General features: G+C 37.2%; 3 protein-coding genes across 3 annotated transcripts in view; 1 reads left to right on the top strand and 2 right to left on the bottom strand.

The window, feature by feature from the left end:
• Nucleotides 1-329: 329 nt before the first annotated feature.
• lgals2b (lectin, galactoside-binding, soluble, 2b) lies at nt 330-7344 on the top strand. The gene is made up of 4 exons (XM_056459309.1): nt 330-433; nt 2598-2677; nt 4228-4396; nt 7126-7344. Exons 1-4 carry the CDS (start codon nt 431-433, stop codon nt 7270-7272), a joined length of 399 nt encoding a protein of 132 aa, XP_056315284.1. The 5' UTR covers nt 330-430; the 3' UTR covers nt 7273-7344.
• A 2969-nt stretch (nt 7345-10313) lies between these two features.
• On the bottom strand, nt 10314-12096 carry uts2r4 (urotensin-2 receptor 4). The gene has a single exon (XM_056459299.1). The coding sequence runs from the start codon at nt 11706-11708 to the stop codon at nt 10689-10691; it is 1020 nt and encodes a 339-aa protein (XP_056315274.1). The 5' UTR covers nt 11709-12096; the 3' UTR covers nt 10314-10688.
• A 100-nt stretch (nt 12097-12196) lies between these two features.
• zgc:92360 (uncharacterized protein LOC436988 homolog) overlaps nt 12197-17923 on the bottom strand; it is an 18452-nt gene continuing 12725 nt past the window's right edge. Inside the window, exons 5-9 of the mRNA XM_056459223.1 lie at nt 17624-17707; nt 16762-16824; nt 16259-16330; nt 14687-14918; nt 12197-13379 (exon numbers count right to left, since the gene is read on the bottom strand). Of these exons, the coding sequence (XP_056315198.1) occupies nt 13351-13379; nt 14687-14918; nt 16259-16330; nt 16762-16824; nt 17624-17707 (480 nt within the window). The 3' untranslated portion in view covers nt 12197-13350. The remainder of the gene's footprint in view (nt 13380-14686; nt 14919-16258; nt 16331-16761; nt 16825-17623; nt 17708-17923) is intronic.

Genomic DNA, 17923 nt, shown 5'->3' with positions numbered 1-17923 from the left:
GTGGTGCTGTTCTCAAAATTGGTAGGGACCTTTATATCATGACTCTAATTACATTTACCAAGTTTCATTCCACTCACATGTTTTAATCCAGAGAAATTAAAAAAAAAAATAACCACCAAAACTATTATTATGGAATGATTCCATATTAAACAAAGCACAGATTTATGGGCTGTGAAACATTTTTATAATGTGACAGTCGTGTTCTCTGGGTCCCTATAACAATGACTCAACCAACAGTCTATTCATTGTGGAATCTCAAAGATAACAGGCACATTGATTGAGTCAGATGAGTGTGATTGGTTCAGACTCACTGCTCTGCTCTGCTCTCTTCCTATTGGATGAAGTTTCAGAACTCCGCCTTCTAGGTTTATAATGTTGGGCGACAGGTGGATGAGACACACAGCTGCAGCTCCACCAACAACTCCGCAAGATGGTAAGTCAGTATATTATATTATATTATATTATATTATATTATATTATATTATATTATATTATATTATATTATATTATATTATATTATGTACAGCATGAACTGATGAAACCACTGTTTCCTCTGGAGAAATCTGACTGAAATCTCACTGTGATTTTAAAATCAAACATCTAGTGAATTCCTCAAGAAAATGACCAAGAAATTCCAGAATGAGCCTTATGATTTTAACAATTATTAATTATTAAATGGAAATAAATGGAAATAAATCAAGATTTCCATATAAAAGAGCCAAAAAGTGGTCTCATTGTTGGCGTAAACTTAGAGTTCTAATCTCAGATCGACTTTTTAGTTTAAAAGAGTAAATTTAGATTAAAGTTTATTGCTATAAACGTGATTTAAGTGGCGGTCAGATTACTGAGAGATGGATGGACTCAGGGTGGGGCTCACGTACAGAACAATCCAGAAACTGATATTTATTTAATAATTAAAAAATTAATGATTGCAACACATGCGATCACTTAAACAAAAACTGTTCAACATTCCTGAAAGTCTCCAGCACGTGCATTATTCGGTATCAGAATGTAGTGTATTTATGTGTGATTTTGGCCTCTATATGCATCAGATATAGTTTACTCTATAGATCTTCCTGTTCACATCTTTATTACCTGAGGTTTATCATTAACATTGGGTTTGGTCGCTCAGATAACGCATACTGTCAAACAACTGTTCCTCTTATCAGCAGCGCCAGGAATCACAGGTTAAACAGTAATTCAACAGATCCATACTCACTCTCAAGAAACCTCTCTTACATAGAAATATGATGTATGGCAATAAATGCAAAATACATATTTGACATACAAGTTCATATTTGAAATCATGCAACATATATATTTTGAAATATTGATTAGTTGTTGTTGATTATTGAGTAAAGATGTAAACACTTTTAAAACTTTTAAATAACAACGAAATTTAAAAAAAATTAAATAAAATATATATATATATATTTATTTATTTATTTATTTTAAAAATAAATTAACTATGCGCATGATTATAAAAAGTCAGTTCAAACAACCTGCAACTTACAATAGTTTACTCACTTTTTTAAGTAAAGTCAGCTTGTTGTAAGTAAATAATTGCTTTTTACAGTGTACACAGCCATATAATTATATCTAATATATTTATATATATATATATATATATATATATATATATATATATATATATATATATATATATATATATATATATATATATTTATATATATATATATATATATATATATATATATATATATATATATATATATATATATATATATGTGTGTGTGTACATATTTGTAATTTTAATGGTTGGGGAAAAATATGATCGCTGCAATTTGGCGACCTTTTGAAATATTACATTATAAACGTAAAATTCAGAAATGAACTTGTATGTTGAATATGTAATTTGCATATTTTTAGGCTACAAACGTCTGTGCATGACCAAAGTGACAGACTGAAAACAGCACTAGTGTTATCAGTGTGAGTTAGGTGTGCTTCGGTGTCAGTCTATGAGTCATTGGGTCCTGGAGGGCCAATGTCCTGCACAGTTTAGCTTCAACGTCCTTCAACACACCTGCCTGGAAGTCTCTAGTACACCTAGAAAGAGCTGGTTCAGGTGTGTTTAATTGGAGTTGGAACTAAATCATGCAGGACACCGGCCCTCTAGGACCAAGTTTGGACACCCCAGGTCTATAGAGACTCCTGTCGCTGTTCATTTGTGCTTCATCTAAAACTCCACATCTATAATCCTCTTAGTCTATGCTGACATTATCTTCAGCAGCTCAAACACTCTAATGGCTAATGGACAGACGGCTGCTTCTCACTCAGGGCTGCTGTTTATGCTAATGAGTGAGAGATGATGTGCACTAGTGGGTGGAGCTTTCCCCCTCTGATGACAAGTACAAAGGGAGAATGTCAATCAAAGTGTTTCCTTCATCAAGTCTGATTATTATAAATACTATTAATTACTGTTGACCATCAGAGGCTGGAGATATTCACACATGAACTGTGTTTAAACCCCTTATTTAAGTGATTTTTGCATAATAGGACCCCTTTAAGACAAACTCACTGAGACTGATGTTTGTGGTGCAGAAGGGAATCACAGTGTTTTTCTCCTCATCCGACAGGTGTTCACCATTAAGGACATGAGCTTTAAGGCGGGGATGGAGATGAAGGTCTCTGGGAAGATCAAGCCTGGCTGTGATGCGTACGTACAGCAAAAACAGACATTTCAGAAACATTCTGCATTTTCACACTATTTTAAATTATATTATACATACAAATAGGCGACACGGTGGCTCAGTGGTCAGCACTGTGGCCTCAAGAAGGTCACTGGTTCGGGTCCCAGTTGAGTCAGTTGGTGTTTCTCTGTGGAGTTTGCATGTTCTCCCCGTGTTGGCGTGGGTTTCCTCTAGGTGCTCCGGATTCCCCTACAGTCCAAACACATGCGCTATAGGGGAACTGATTAACTAAATTGGCTTTAGTGTATGAGTGTGTGTGTGTGTGTGTGTGTGGATGTTTCCCAGTACTGGGTTGCAGCTAGAAGGGCATCTGCTGTGTAAAACATATGCTAGAATAGTTGGTGGTTCATTTCTCTGTGGTGACCCCTGATGAATAAAAGGGACTAAGCTGAAGGAAAATGAATGAATGAATACATACTAATATCAGTTAGTTTTAAGTCAGGAGGCTGACAGTTAGACTAAAACAGCTCATATTAATAAATCAAATACAATAATAACAAGTAAAAAAAATAAACAAACAAAAAACTTCTAGTAAGTTTCACAAATAACGCTAATAATAATTATGTCCAGTAGCACATTGCATATGAATGTGAAAATAGTGGAAAGTCTTAAGTTGCACGATTATGTTTGTTGGAAAAGCCAAATATTGTATCAAAACAATTATAGACTAATAATGCAAAATGATTAGAACATTAAAGATTTCCTACCATAAATATATCAGAATGTATTTTTTGATTAGTATGCATTGCAAAGAACTTAGCAAATGAGATTTCTTAATATTTATATTTAATTTTATTTTTCAGACCTTCATCCTTTAACAAACATCAACTGAGACAATTATTTTGAACATTTTAATTAATGAATAAAAATTAAAATAAATGACTGTTATGACTGTGGTTTTGTGATCCAGGATCACACATGATAAGAGTATATACAGCAATCAGAGAGTGAATTTCAATACCTTTTAAGACTTTTTTAAAGACCCTTTCCATACAGTTTAAGACCTTATAACCACTTTTCAACCGGAAACACTTGCAAGATTTTAATGTCCAGCATATTTACTAAATATTAACTTAAGAAACTACTAACTAATCCAAACTACCAAACTACTAACTAATCCAAAACTAAAACATTATTCATATACTGAACAAAAATCAATCAAAGCTAGCTAAGTCAGAAGGTTGGTGCCTGTAGAACTGCTGCAATAATGGTGTTGCCTTGGTTACTGCAGTAAACAAAGCAGCATGATGTTAAATCTAGTAGGATTTCACTGATTTCATAAACTACACAGCATCCTGATATTCACAGATTTAATTCAGGCAAACTTTAGCATACAACCATACATTGCATAATCAAAAATGATATAAAATTTAATACCTTGCAAAATGGCGTTTAAGACATTAATACAGGATTGGATCACAATGAAGTAAATAAACGAATTTTCAGAATGTGTATGGTGATCTGTCCCTTTAAAACCGAAGCTACAGGTGATAAAGCTGTGCCTCTGTGTCCTCAGGTTCTCCATCAACATCGGGCACGACGCTGACGCCATCGCTCTTCATTTCAACCCTCGCTTTAACGCACATGGAGACAGCAACACCATCGTCTGCAACTCAAAGCAGGGCGGATGGGGCTCTGAACACCGTGAACACTGCTTCCCATTCCAGCAGGGAGAAGAGTTCAAGGTGACCTTTGACCTCTGAGGAACAGTGATGCATGCATGAGAAATCAAACACGTTAACAATCATCACAGTAATTTGGCTTTCATATTTCTGCCATTTAAACAGTACTTCAGCCTGGTGCTCTACAAACATTCTCAAAACGTTCTGGCAATGTTCTCTCATGGTTATAAACAAACATTCTAAAATAAAACATTTGCTTAAAGTTGATACCGTTCTCAGAACTTAAGCTAGAAATGTTATTTCTATTGATGTCCTCAATATTTTTTCATTAGTCAATTACTAAAGTTGTTGTTACCATAGCAACTGTAGAATCACCACAACATATCAATTACTATAGTTGTTGTGTTACCATAGCAACTGTAGAATCACCACAACATATCAATTACTATAGTTGTTGTGTTACCATAGCAACTGTAGAATCTCCACAACAGATCAATTTCTACAGTTGTTGTGTTACCATAGCAACTGTAGAATCACCACAACAGATCAATTACTATTGTAGTTGTGTTGCCGTAGCAACTGTAGAATCTCCACAACAAATCAATTGCTATAGTTGTTGTGTTACCATAGCAACTGTAGAATCAGCGAAACAGATCACTTACTGTAGTTGTTGTGTTTCCATTGCAACTGTAGAATGACCACAACAGATCAATTATTGTAGTTGTTTTGTTACCGTAGCAACTGTAGAATCACCACAACAGATCAATTATTGTAGTTGTTGTGTTACCATAGCAACTGTAGAATCACCACAACAGATCAATTATTGTAGTTGTTGTGTTACCGTAGCAACTGTAGAATCACCACAACAGATCACTTACTATTGATGTTGTGTTACCATAGCAACTGTAGACTCACCACAACAGATCAATGACTATAGATGTAAAAAGCTATACATCTATAGAATCACCAGTTTATTAATTCAGTTCTTTCCTATAGCATAGTTCAAAAACACTGCAGTATTTAGTATAATTTACCTTTAATGCGGTTGTATTTTAGACTATTTAGATCTGTTTATGGGAGACTATAGTTTGAGTGCAGGACACATAGACATTACATCACAGAATGGCTCCTCCTGCATTATCCTGAGCATTATAATCATTTATTTTAGAAATCAGAATATAGAATCTGATTCTTTCCATTTTTCTCAATACTTCAAATAAAAATCAGTCGACAGGCAAACTAGAGAGAAGTCTGATTTTTTTAGCAGTATAGTTATAAATGTTTAACCCACTGGTAATGAAAAGAAAGCAATACATGGAGAATCATACTGCTTTTTTTGAGTGTGAAGATGCTCCAGATGACCTGAATGTGACTGGTCTTTATCTCAGTGTTCTTTGACCGGTGTGTTTTCTCTATCTCACTTATTCAGCCCTTTGGCAGATTACAGCAACGCATGACTATGAATCATAAAGCATTACCCTGTGCACTTGAGTAATAAGCGCCCACCGCTCAGAGGTTTGAGGATGAACTATACTGACAGCACACACTTTACAGCAGCTTTCTGATGTACTCGATAACAAAAACACACACTTACAGATGCAGAAAGATTTAAGTCACTTTTGAAAATGCCATAAACAAATGCCGTTCACTATATTAGGATCACAACCAGTGAATTTATATAGTAAGTTCACAATGTTGTTTCAATGCAGCAGTACAGTAAATGTCTGATTTAATGTTACATACAAACAACTATAAAAATAAAAAATTGTTTATAATGCAACATATAATGTGTCAGCGTGTAGTTAGTTAGAGGATGATGTTGCTAGTGATTCTCTACACCTTTAGGGACACCGACTACTGAAAAACAAAAGCAAAACTATAGTAACCAACATAGAATTCATAATGGAGCTTTGGGTCTATTGTTTTTCTACTTCTATTAGCATCAGCATAAAAGCAATAAATATTATAATAGATATGTCCTATAATATTTAATGTTTAAAACTTGAGGGATTGTAGTGTTTTACCCCACATGCAAAAAACTAATCCGATAGTTACTGATAGCAAGTACTCCACTATTTTTAACCATACTGTAGGAATGTACTTGAATTAATTTGTTGCAGTGATTCTTCAGTTGCTATGGTAACCCAACATCTGTAGTAATTGATCTGTTGTGGTGAATCTACAGATGCTATGGTAACCCAACAACTGTTGTAATTGATCTGTTGTAGTGATTCTACAGTCGCTATGGTAACAGAACAACGATAGTAATTAATCTGATGTTGTGATTCTACAGTTCCTATGGTAACACAACTACTATAGTAATTAAACTGTTGTGGTGATTCTACAGTTGCTATGGTAACACAACAACTGTAGTAATTAATCTGTTGTGGTGATTCCACAGTCACTATGGTAACACAACATCTATAGTAATTAATCTGTTGGGGTGATTCTACAGCTTCTATGGTAACAACTACTATAGTAATTATTCTGTTATGGCGATTGACCGTTGCTATGGTAACACAACAACTGTAGTAATTACAGCGTGGCGATTCTACAGTTGCTATGGTAACAACTTCTGTAGTATTTAATCTGTTGTGGCGATTCTACAGTTGCTATGGTAACACAACCACTATAGTAATTAATCTTTTGTGGTGATTCTACATTTGCTTTGGTAACACAACTACTATAGTAATTAATCTGTCATGGCGATTTACAGTTGCTATGGTAACACAACTACTACAGTAATTAATCTATAACTTCTAATTTCACGGTGTGTTTCTCTCCTCCATCAGCTGAGCATCACCTTCAACAACGAGACCTTCTACATCAAACTCCCTGAAGGAACCATGATGAGCTTCCCGAACCGATTCGGAGACGATGCCTTCACACACGTACACGTGAAAGGAGACGTGAAGATCATCAGCATTAAAGCCAAATAAGCAGGAGACGCTCATCTGTCAAGCCATAGAGAAAACTGCAGAGTCAATAAATCCACTGACTGAATGTGAAAAGCGTAGTCTTTTAATCATTTATTTAAATGATATCACTGCTCGGTTGAATGCTTGATTCTGATTGGCTGATACTCACACACAACTACGCACAGCTAAAGTAGTTCCGGCAGGTTTAGAGCACATTACAGCTCCATATAACTCCGCTTAATAAGTTATTTCGCAGGTACAACAGTCAAAAGTCACAGCAAAATATATAACAGAAGTCTTTGGAGGAGATCTAGTGGAGGACGAAACAGTTTGAGGAGGACAAAAACCTGACAAATAAACTCTCAGATACAAAATCCAGAGTGTAAGTAGAGTAATGGACTCCTTATTAGAAAATAATGCACACTTGAGGTGTAAACGTCACTCTTTACCACTTCAGATATGCATTATTTTCTAATAAATCAATGGTTTGGCTTCATTAAAAATTAACAAGAAGTATACTAGTAGTAGTAGAGTTTTTAATTCACCTAACTGCAACAAAGTGCATAATAAAGTGTGCAACAGTGATAAAATCCCTAAATGCAGTTTCATTGCTCGTGTTAATTTACAATGCTTAAAATAAACAACTGATGAAAAACAAAAGAATAAAAAGAAAAATCTAATTAAATCAAGTTCCTAAAAAATAATTTGTGAAGTCTGATCGCTGCCATCTGACAGTAAACTCAAGTCATCTTTCTGCACTGGATTATTTAATCACTGTGTTAAATGTAAGAGTTCAGTTCAGAGCTACAGGGTCCTCATGATAATTTACAGAGCGGCTCGAAAAGGCCTGAAGCAGGAGCTGAGGAATGTGACGGACAGAAAACAGATTCCACACACACACACACACACACCGAGAGATGGGTTCACCTGCCAGTCTGAATGACCGTGAGTAAATAAACTTTATTTAGCTTGAACATCTTACTAAACAAACTTCTAAAGAAGCAATAAATTCACATAAAACTTGCATAAATTAACGATATAAGCCTACAGATTTCGGAAATAAAAATAGCACCATTAATCAGAGTGTAAAATTCATAATTCAGTGTTTCTGCTCCAAAAACTGGGTCACAGACAGCAGTTAAAATCAACGATGCATGCAAAATCATACAATAGTAACCATTAACCATAAAACTAAAGCATAGTATCGTGTACAGCAACTTATCAGCTTATCAAAGGGAAGAGAAAACACTTCCCTAATCCCATATCTGATGATCAGCCAAATGCGAGATTAGTTCAGCACAAACTTAATTGGCAAAAAAAAGTAAAATATTAATATCAATATCCACATATTGACATTCACAGCACAGTCATTTGATCATTTCTCATGCTTTACTACAACTTTGTTTTATATGAACAGTCAATCACATGAGTTTGGGGCGGAGCTATCTGGCTGATTGACCAATGACAGAAAGGGGTGTGTATGAATACATGCAGGAAACACCGACTGCACCCAAATCACATACTTCCACTTTAATTATTAGAGGAAGCACTTTATGTGGTACGAGTAGGCAGTCTGAATCAAAACAAGAGCAGCAAAAACTCCCAGATGATTACCTGATTATGATTTATGATATTATATGCATTTATGATTTACTGCTTCTGTTATGACGAACATAACCAATCACAAAGATATAATGTTGATGCTGGTAAGTCACATGATAATGACATATTTACAACTTGCATTCATACTACATAATCATATATTCACATACCAGTAAACTACTGTAAAATTATAGAAACAACTTTAATAAATCTGTCCATTAAACACTGGAAACCATTCAAAACTGATTTCAATGGTTAAAACTTTTGTTTCACCCACATTAAAAAACAAATGCTACAGTAACTAATATTAAATACTACAGTATTTTCGAACCATGCTACTTGAATTACTTGTTGTGGTGATTCTACAGTTGCTATGGTAACACAATAATTATAGTAATCGATGGCTGCGTACGAAACCGCATACTTCCATACTATACAATACGCTACAATCAATATGCGAGCCGAGTAGTATGTCCGAATTCATAGTATTCGAAAATCAGTATGCGAGAAGTACCCGGATGACTTCTGGTGAGATTCTGAAGTGTGCATCCCATGCATGCTGCACTATCCCATGATGCCCCGCGAGTGAATTCATGAATGGGGTGAAGCGATGCAACTGACGCAGGTAGGTCACGTGACCATGACAAAATGGCGGATGTAGTACGTCCAAATTCCATTCATACTTCTTACATTCATACTGTATAGAACGTACTTTTCTAACAGCTGAGTAGTATGTTTAAATTCAAATGCAGTACCTACTGAGTAGTAGGCAGTTTCGGACGCAGCCGATCTGTTGTGGTGATTCTACAATTGCTATGGTAACACAACAATTATAGTAATGTAAACAAATGTTCGAATACTGTAGTTTTCTACAACTTTAGGATTTATTATACTACAGATCATCACAGTATGCTGCAGTAAAAACTAAATTATACTACAGTAAACATATCAGTAAACTACTGTAAAATCAACAAAACAACTTTACTATTAAAAATAAATGCACACAGAGCAAAATTCTGTCAATTTACTGTTAATGTTACAACTTATTCCAGAAAAACTTTTCAAATATATGATGTTCACACCTGATCTCTTTACAGCAATCAACCGTCGATTTTCTGTATGTATGTATGAATGGATGCATGTATGAAAGTCTGTATGTATGAATGGGGCTAGTTCATGATTTGGGTGCAGCCAGCAATCCTAATGGCTGTTTTGCATATGTTATTAAGTGCTGGTAGCACTTTATTTTGATGGTCTATTTGAGTATTAGTAGACTGTCTGCTTAATATCTGCTGATTCTGCTCCCTTAACAGACACTTAACTGACAATAAGAAACTTTGCAAGTACATGTCAACTTACACAAATCCTAACCCCAACCCTAACAGTCTACTTATAATCTAATTTGAATTAGTTGCAATGTAACTTATTCAACAAACAGACCATCAAAATAAAGTGGGACCGAAGTTCTTTCTTAAATCCAATCACAAGTTGAGGATACTAACATTACATGTGTAAGCAAGGTCTGAATCTCTTTGAAACACTGCAAAAACTGCTGTTCTTACTTCGAGTTTCTAGTCCAAATATCTACAAATTCTTAAATCGAAAAGCCTTTTTTTCAGTGCCTATACGGAGGCACCTGTATCATTCGTTTTACATATAAAATGCAGCCATATGTTCCGGCCATATTTCTCGGTTCTCAGAAATGTACACCAGGGCACATTTTCCCATTGAGCTTATGTTGAGCTTATTTTAGTAGCCAAATTTGAACAGAATCAGCAAAATGCTGAAGAGACTGGGAAATGCAGGCACTGGTAAAGCAACATAAACTCCTTAACTCATCCGATTTGATCGTGGATCATGTTGACCCCGGCGGCTGACCCCTGATCCACTCGACTCGACCCAGAGGATTGCCCTCTCTGGGCTAAATAATCTCGATAGTTGCGTGTTAGAAGTGTATAAAGCAACGGGTTCACGCAACTATTCCCATACGTCAAACAGGTGACAAAAAAGTTAACATAAGTATGAGCAGCGGGCGACAGCGAGCGTAAAGACTCTGATGAGAAAAGCTTCGCCATCTGCCAACCCCAAAACGGCAGAAAACAAGCCCAGTACGCCACCACGATGCAGAAGATCATCCCTACGACTTTATGCTTCAATCTACGCCTTCGAAAAGAAGATGCGGATCCTCGGGCGAGGTTGGATTGGGCGGCCCAATAATGTCTAGCCAAACCAGCGTAAAGACCAACCATGAGAAGACCAGGTAAAAGCATGCTAGTAAAAAAGAGTGCCGTCAGATATGCTTTAAACGCTTCCGGAGTCCAAGTTGGGAAGCAAATCCGCTTTACAAGTCCAACAGTCGCAGGACGTCCCTCTCGAAGACGAATCATGACCATCATTGGAAGAGTTAACACAAAAGCAGCAAGCCAAATTCCCAACGCCATCATCCAGTGTCCACGAGCGGTCGAAAGACGGGCTCGAAAAGGTGCGGCGACTGCACGGTAGCGCTCCAAACTCATCGCAACCAAAACAAACACGCTTGCGTGCATCGTAAGCAGATCCAAACTCAACAACACCCTGCAGCCCATCTCCCCGAAAAACCAATCGTGCGCAAAGTAAGTGCAGACTACGAATGGGATGGTGCCCAGATAGAGCAGATCTGCTGTGGCGAGGTTGAGGATGAAGACGTACATTGATCCAGCGCGCCGTAAAGTTGCTGAACGCATGATGGCGAGGGTGTAGAGGTTGCCAGTCAATCCCAAAACACACATGGTGACGAGGGTTGCACCAAGGAGTGGAGTAACCCAAACTACTCCTGCAACTCCAGCCGTGGAGCTGCTATTAGCTGCGTTACTCATTATTCAATAACAAAAATACGTCGTTTGACCTTACAGGTTGCTTATTGGGAGTTTTTGCATCCGGTGATTCGTTCTTTAGATTCTTGAAATGAGGATGAAAGAGTTGCTTGATCAAAGATGGTTTTTGGAGGAGTTCTGAGAGTGATCAGACAAGAGTCTTCAGATATTAAAGCAGCAAATGAAGATTGAATAATCCTTCGGCGATCATTTCTGAACATTCCCATGATCCTCTGTGTGGGATTGTGCTGAAGTAAAAGCTCCGCTGGTGTGTGCAGCTCATCTGTTGTGTCTGCAGTTTCTCTCTTCTTTCAGTCTGCTTTCTTCTTCTCTCAGACTGGTGTGATCTGACGTTCTCTGAACACCCTGGTGCCGTTTCACACACCGCACTGCACTCAATATTCTTCCATTCACACTGATGTTCAAACACACACACACAGACACGCTTCTCTCCTCACGCTCACATGAACAAGCAAACACGAGACCTCAGATTATTAGATCAATCCTTTATTAAAAAGTTGCATTAATCCCTCATGGAAAAGATCATTCTGACATCATTTGATGACCCTTGTGTTGCTTTGTTTATTACTTTGCAGCTCATTTGGGGCCATGCATATTCAAATATCCTGACTGAGCTGTCATGTGACACTTGAGATTTGAGAGTAACCAATGAGGTTTTGGAAAAATATACAGCAAATACTTAGATAAAAGTCTGTTCATTATATCGGGAATCATATGAATGAATTATATGGCAGATATATGCAATATGCAAAGCGTTGTGGAATATAAATGAATCTGGGGTGTGAATACTTTTGCATTTTATTGCAAATTTTGGAAGACTGTTTGCACCACAGAAAAAATTTAAGGCAATTCAAAAGGCAGTCTCATAATTTTGCCAAAGAAACCAAAACAACAGCAAGATCCTGCTTAAAAATATAGATATTTTAATGTTCTGTTGAAAAATTTAAGTCGGAAATATTTGACGGGAATAAAGAATGACAGAATGATCCAATTCCTACCATCCCTTAAACATTAGTTTTAATAAATGTCCACATAAAGGGCCAGATGATCAATAAATAACTCAATCTCACCACTAGATGGAGCCTTTATACTGTAAACCAGGCATGGGCAAACTCGATCCTGGAGGGCCGGTGTCCCTGCAGAGTTTTGCTCCAACACTAATCAAACACACCTGAACACCCTAATTAGTGTCTTCAAGATCACTAGAAAGCTACAAGCAGGTGTGTTTGATTAGGGTTGGTGCAAAACTATGCAGGGACACCGGCCCTCCAGGATCGAGTTTGCCCATCCCTGCTGTAAACACTGAGTTTGGTGCCAGTTTAGAACAGTGCTTTTCAATCCCGGACCTGGGAAGCAATGCTCTGTAATCTCCTTTATTTAAACACACCAGTTCATGAACACAGAGCACTATGACCTGAGCTGTATGACATAGGAAATGTTTGCATCTCCAGAACCAGGACTGAACCACAGCTGTATGATTGCATTAAAAGAAAGTTAAATGGGAGTGTTTGAGGGTTTCATGATCTAATAATGATACATAATTCAATGATACATAACTCATAACGCAGTGACACTTAGTGTAGAGATGTGGAGTGTGTGCTGAGGATCCGCAGGCTGAGCTCCGTCAGTGTTTGTGTTTGAAGTACGCCTCCACTGTAACACACACACACACACACCATTATCATCATATTATTATTATGTCCACACATAAACACGTGTACATACTCTCACACACACATAATCATTGTGTGTGATATGTCATGCGATGTCAATGTCAGGTTATATCTCATGTGATGTGATGTCTGTAATGTCATGTGATGTCGTGTTATATTTCATGTGATGTGTCATGTGATGTCTGTAATGTCATGTGATGTCGTGTTATATTTCATGTGATGTGTCATGTGATGTCTTTAATGTCATGTGATGTCATGTTATATTTCATGTGCTACGTAATGTGCCGTGATGTGTCATGTGCATATAGCATATGATCTCATATGATACGCGGTGTTATGTATCATGTGATACGTCATGTGATGTCATGGTATATTTCATGTGATATGTTGTGTCATGTGATTTCTCTGTAATGTCATGTGATGCCGTTATATGTCATGTGCTGTGATGTGCCCTGATGTCTCATGTGATGTAGCATATGATGTCACATGATATACGCTGTAATGTAACATGATATGCCATGTTATATTTCATGTGATGTTGTGTCATGTGATGTATCTGTAATGTTATATTTCATGCGATGTTGTGTCATGTGATGTCTCTGTAATGTCATGTGATGTTAGGTTATATTTCATGTGCTATGTGATGTGTCATGTGATGTAGCATGTGATGTCACGTGATATGCAGTGTTATGTATTGTGATGTCATCTAATGTGTCATGTGATATGTCATCTGATATGTTATGTATAACGTGATGTGATGTGTTGTAATATGTAGCATACGATATGTTGTGATATGCCGTGTTATGTATCGTGCAAGCTGTTATGTGATGTGCCGTGTCATGTGATATGCCATGTTACGTATCATGTGATATGCCATGTGGCGTGTCATGTGATATGTTGTTATGTATCTTGTAATATGTAATGTGATGTGTCATGTTATGTATCATGTGATATGTCATTAGATATGCTCTTATGTCTCATGTGATGTGTCATGATGTGTTGTTACATATCATGTGATATACCCTGTTATGCATCTCGTGATATGTCACGTGACGTGCTGTGTGATGTAACGTGTCATGTAATACGTCATGTTATGCATCAAGTGATTTGTCACGTGACGTGCTGTGTGATGTGTCATGTAATATGTCATGTTATGTGTCATGTGATATGTGATGTGATATGCCATGTGATGTGTCATCTGATATGTTGTGTTACGCATCACATGATATGTCATGTTATGTATTATGCTATATGTCATGTGATGTGTCATCATGTGACGTCTGTTACCGCTGTACTCCTGCGGGCTCATAGGTGTGCAGATGAGTGTGTTGAATTGACTCATCCAGTCCTTCTGTTCGGTGTCCGTCTCACAGGTGAACAGGAAGCTGCGTTCGGGCGTTTCTATGGTGATGCCGAACTGCCACGCCCCATTACAGTGAGAGCCGGCGGGAAGACCGATGGTAACACGGTATCCGTGATCCCGGTGTCCCAGAAACACCTCGCCTTTAGCAAACGCATCCTGGACACAAATAATAAACAGACAGTCCGCTCTCTCCTCTTGTACATAAATGATAACTTTGTAAACACTGTGAATGAGCTGCATTTGAGGCTCTTTTGTATATAGCTCATAATGTACACTGCAAACAATGCTTCTCTTACTTATTGTTTATCTCTTGTTGCTAGTTTAAATATATATAAATTCTCAAAAAACATTTTCTAGACAAGCATAATATAAAGCCTATAACATCAAAATGAAGTGTGTTTTTCCCTAAAACAAGCAAAATAATCAGCAAATGAGGACGAAAAATAAAGTTATTTCAAAGTGAAAGCAGGATTGCTTTACTCACCCCATTGGCAGATTATTTAGCTTATTTTAAGCAAAGACTCACTTCATTTTTGATATATAATTTTTTAAACAAGTCTATATATTTTGCTTGTCTAGAAAACGCTTCTTGATTTAAGAGTGTGTAGATATTTGCACAAAAAACAAGACAAAAACCCTGGGTAAGTTAAGCATTTTTGCAGTGTAGTTCTACTTTCAGAGCTTTTCTTAATGTTAATTATTAATAATTAGCTCAGCATTATTTCTCAACATAAGGATCATCATGACAGATGCTTTTCTTCACATTTATTTGTGTTACACATGCGGATTTACCTGTTAAAGAGTCATGCTTTTTAGAATCATCCAGATCTCAGCTTTAAATGCATGTCAATGCAAAGAAGACAGCAGGTTTTAATGTGCTGTGATTATTCAGAGCTTACGCTCCATTTTTAAATCTTTTTTCATTATAACTTTTTACCTAAAATATTTATTTATTTCATTCATTTATTCATTTTCCTTCGGCTTAGTTTCTTTATTCATCAGGGGTCTATAACATATACTATTCCAGTATATGTTTTACACAGCAGATGCCCTTCCAGCTGCAACCCAGTACTGGGAAACACCCATACACACTCATACTCTCACACACACACACTCATACACTACAGCCATTTTAGTGTTTGGACTGTTGGGGAAACCGGAGCACTCAAAGGAAACCCACGCTCACATGGGGAGAACATGCAAACTCCACATAGAAATGACCACTGACCCAGCTGAGACTCGACCCAGCAACCTTCTTGCTGTGAGTGCTAACCACTAAGCTGCCTATATATTTTATATTTAAATAAATGTTTATTTTAAATGTATTTATTGACTTGTATCTCTTATTTCTTCATCTAGAATTAATTTAATTGATATATACTGAATTTGATTGTTTACCCATTTATTTTAATATAAAAATACTTATGAATTGATTTCCTTTTTATTGAATTTGTGTGTTTATATGCATCTAAATGTACTTAATTAATCAATCTTACCAGCGGATCTTTAAAGTACATGAGCCGTCGATGATCCAGAGTGAACCAGCGCTTCTTAAAGCCCTCTGTTTGCTGCAGACCATAAGACAACACACCAGCTCTGAGTTAATGATCCATCAGGACATTATTTACTGTATTGATCTGCTCTAATAGGCAGGATCAAGTCTGTGATGAACACAGTATAAAGGGGCAGATTAAAAACAACAACACTTCAGATTTACTCATACTGATGTTTAGAAGAAAAGGTGTGTTAATGTTAATAATGCACAGTGAACGAACACATTAGCATAGACTACTAACACTTCAGATATATATACAGTATGAACTGTTTGTTGTTATTGCATGTGAGATAATGAATGAATTAATGATGAGTTGAAATGATTATGATACATGAATCTAATATTCTAATCACATATGACAGAATGAAATCATGGCCCATCTCAGTTTCATTCAGAAATGTGTGTGTGTGTGTGTGTGTTTGAGTATGTGTGTGTGTTGTTCACCCGCGGGCCGGTTTTCTCCATGTATCCCTCTTTCAGGAAGCTGCGTGTGAGTTTGGGTTTGAGCTGCACAGTGAACAAAAGCAGAGAGTTCATTGACATACACACACACACACAAAATGCATCACTACACACACTGAAACATGCACCACAAACATACACAGACAAACACACACACGCAGACACACGCGAACACATACTACTACACACATACACATGCACACACACATACTGAAACACGCACCACAACACACAAATATGCACCTTTACACATACACACAACAGATTCTCAAACACACAAACCCACTGAACACACACACACACTCATACTGAAATATGCACCATAACACACACACACGCACACTGAAATATGCTCCATAACACACACACACACACACACACATACACCCTGAAACACACTGAAAACACACACAAACACACACACACACACACACACACACACATACTGAAACACACACCACAACACACAAACAAACATGCACCATTTCACATACACACAACAGATTCTCAAACACACTGAACACACACACACATACTGAAATATGCACCATCACACACACTCATACTGAAACATGCACCACAACACAAACACACAAACATGCACCACTACACATATGCACAACCAATTCTCCCACACAATATACACACACACAACCAAACATACACCAAGTCATACACACACTAGATCTCAGGCACACAACCAGAAACACACACAATGAACACACACACATAAAGTGCACCCTTACACACATACAAGATTGTCACACAAACACACACACACACCATAGATGCTCTCTCTCACACACACATACACACACACACACACAATCTGCAGGCGTCTGACCTCTGCGTCTGTGGCTCCAGGAAAGGCCACCTTCAGGTAATGCAGCTGAGCAGCACGGATGGAGTTAAACCAGTCCACGATCTCCTGACGGACACACACACACACACACACACACACACACACACACACACACACACGCACACACACACACACAAACAGAGACATGTGAGTGTGTGTGAGATCCTAAATCACCAAACGTCCCCACAAGTATAGCAATACCAGTATTTTTCATTGTAATTTTGTTTTATTTTAAACCATTAGGAAAACTGCTCATCAAGAGTCTGTGTGTGTGAGTTTGTG

This window comes from Danio aesculapii, chromosome 6 (assembly GCF_903798145.1).
Source record: "Danio aesculapii chromosome 6, fDanAes4.1, whole genome shotgun sequence".
Classification (NCBI taxonomy): Eukaryota; Metazoa; Chordata; class Actinopteri; order Cypriniformes; family Danionidae; genus Danio; species Danio aesculapii.
This window is presented reverse-complemented; position numbering and strand designations above follow the sequence as displayed.

Bases quoted from the DNA above. Each gene is read 5' to 3' on its own strand.
- lgals2b (XM_056459309.1), top strand. The intron at 2,678-4,227 runs GTACGTACAGCA...CTGTGTCCTCAG, and splicing joins ATCAAGCCTGGCTGTGATGC to GTTCTCCATCAACATCGGGC. The intron at 4,397-7,125 runs GTGACCTTTGAC...CTCCTCCATCAG, and splicing joins AGCAGGGAGAAGAGTTCAAG to CTGAGCATCACCTTCAACAA.
- uts2r4 (XM_056459299.1), bottom strand. From the start codon at position 11,708: ATGAGTAACGCAGCTAATAGCAGCTCCACGGCTGGAGTTGCAGGAGTA.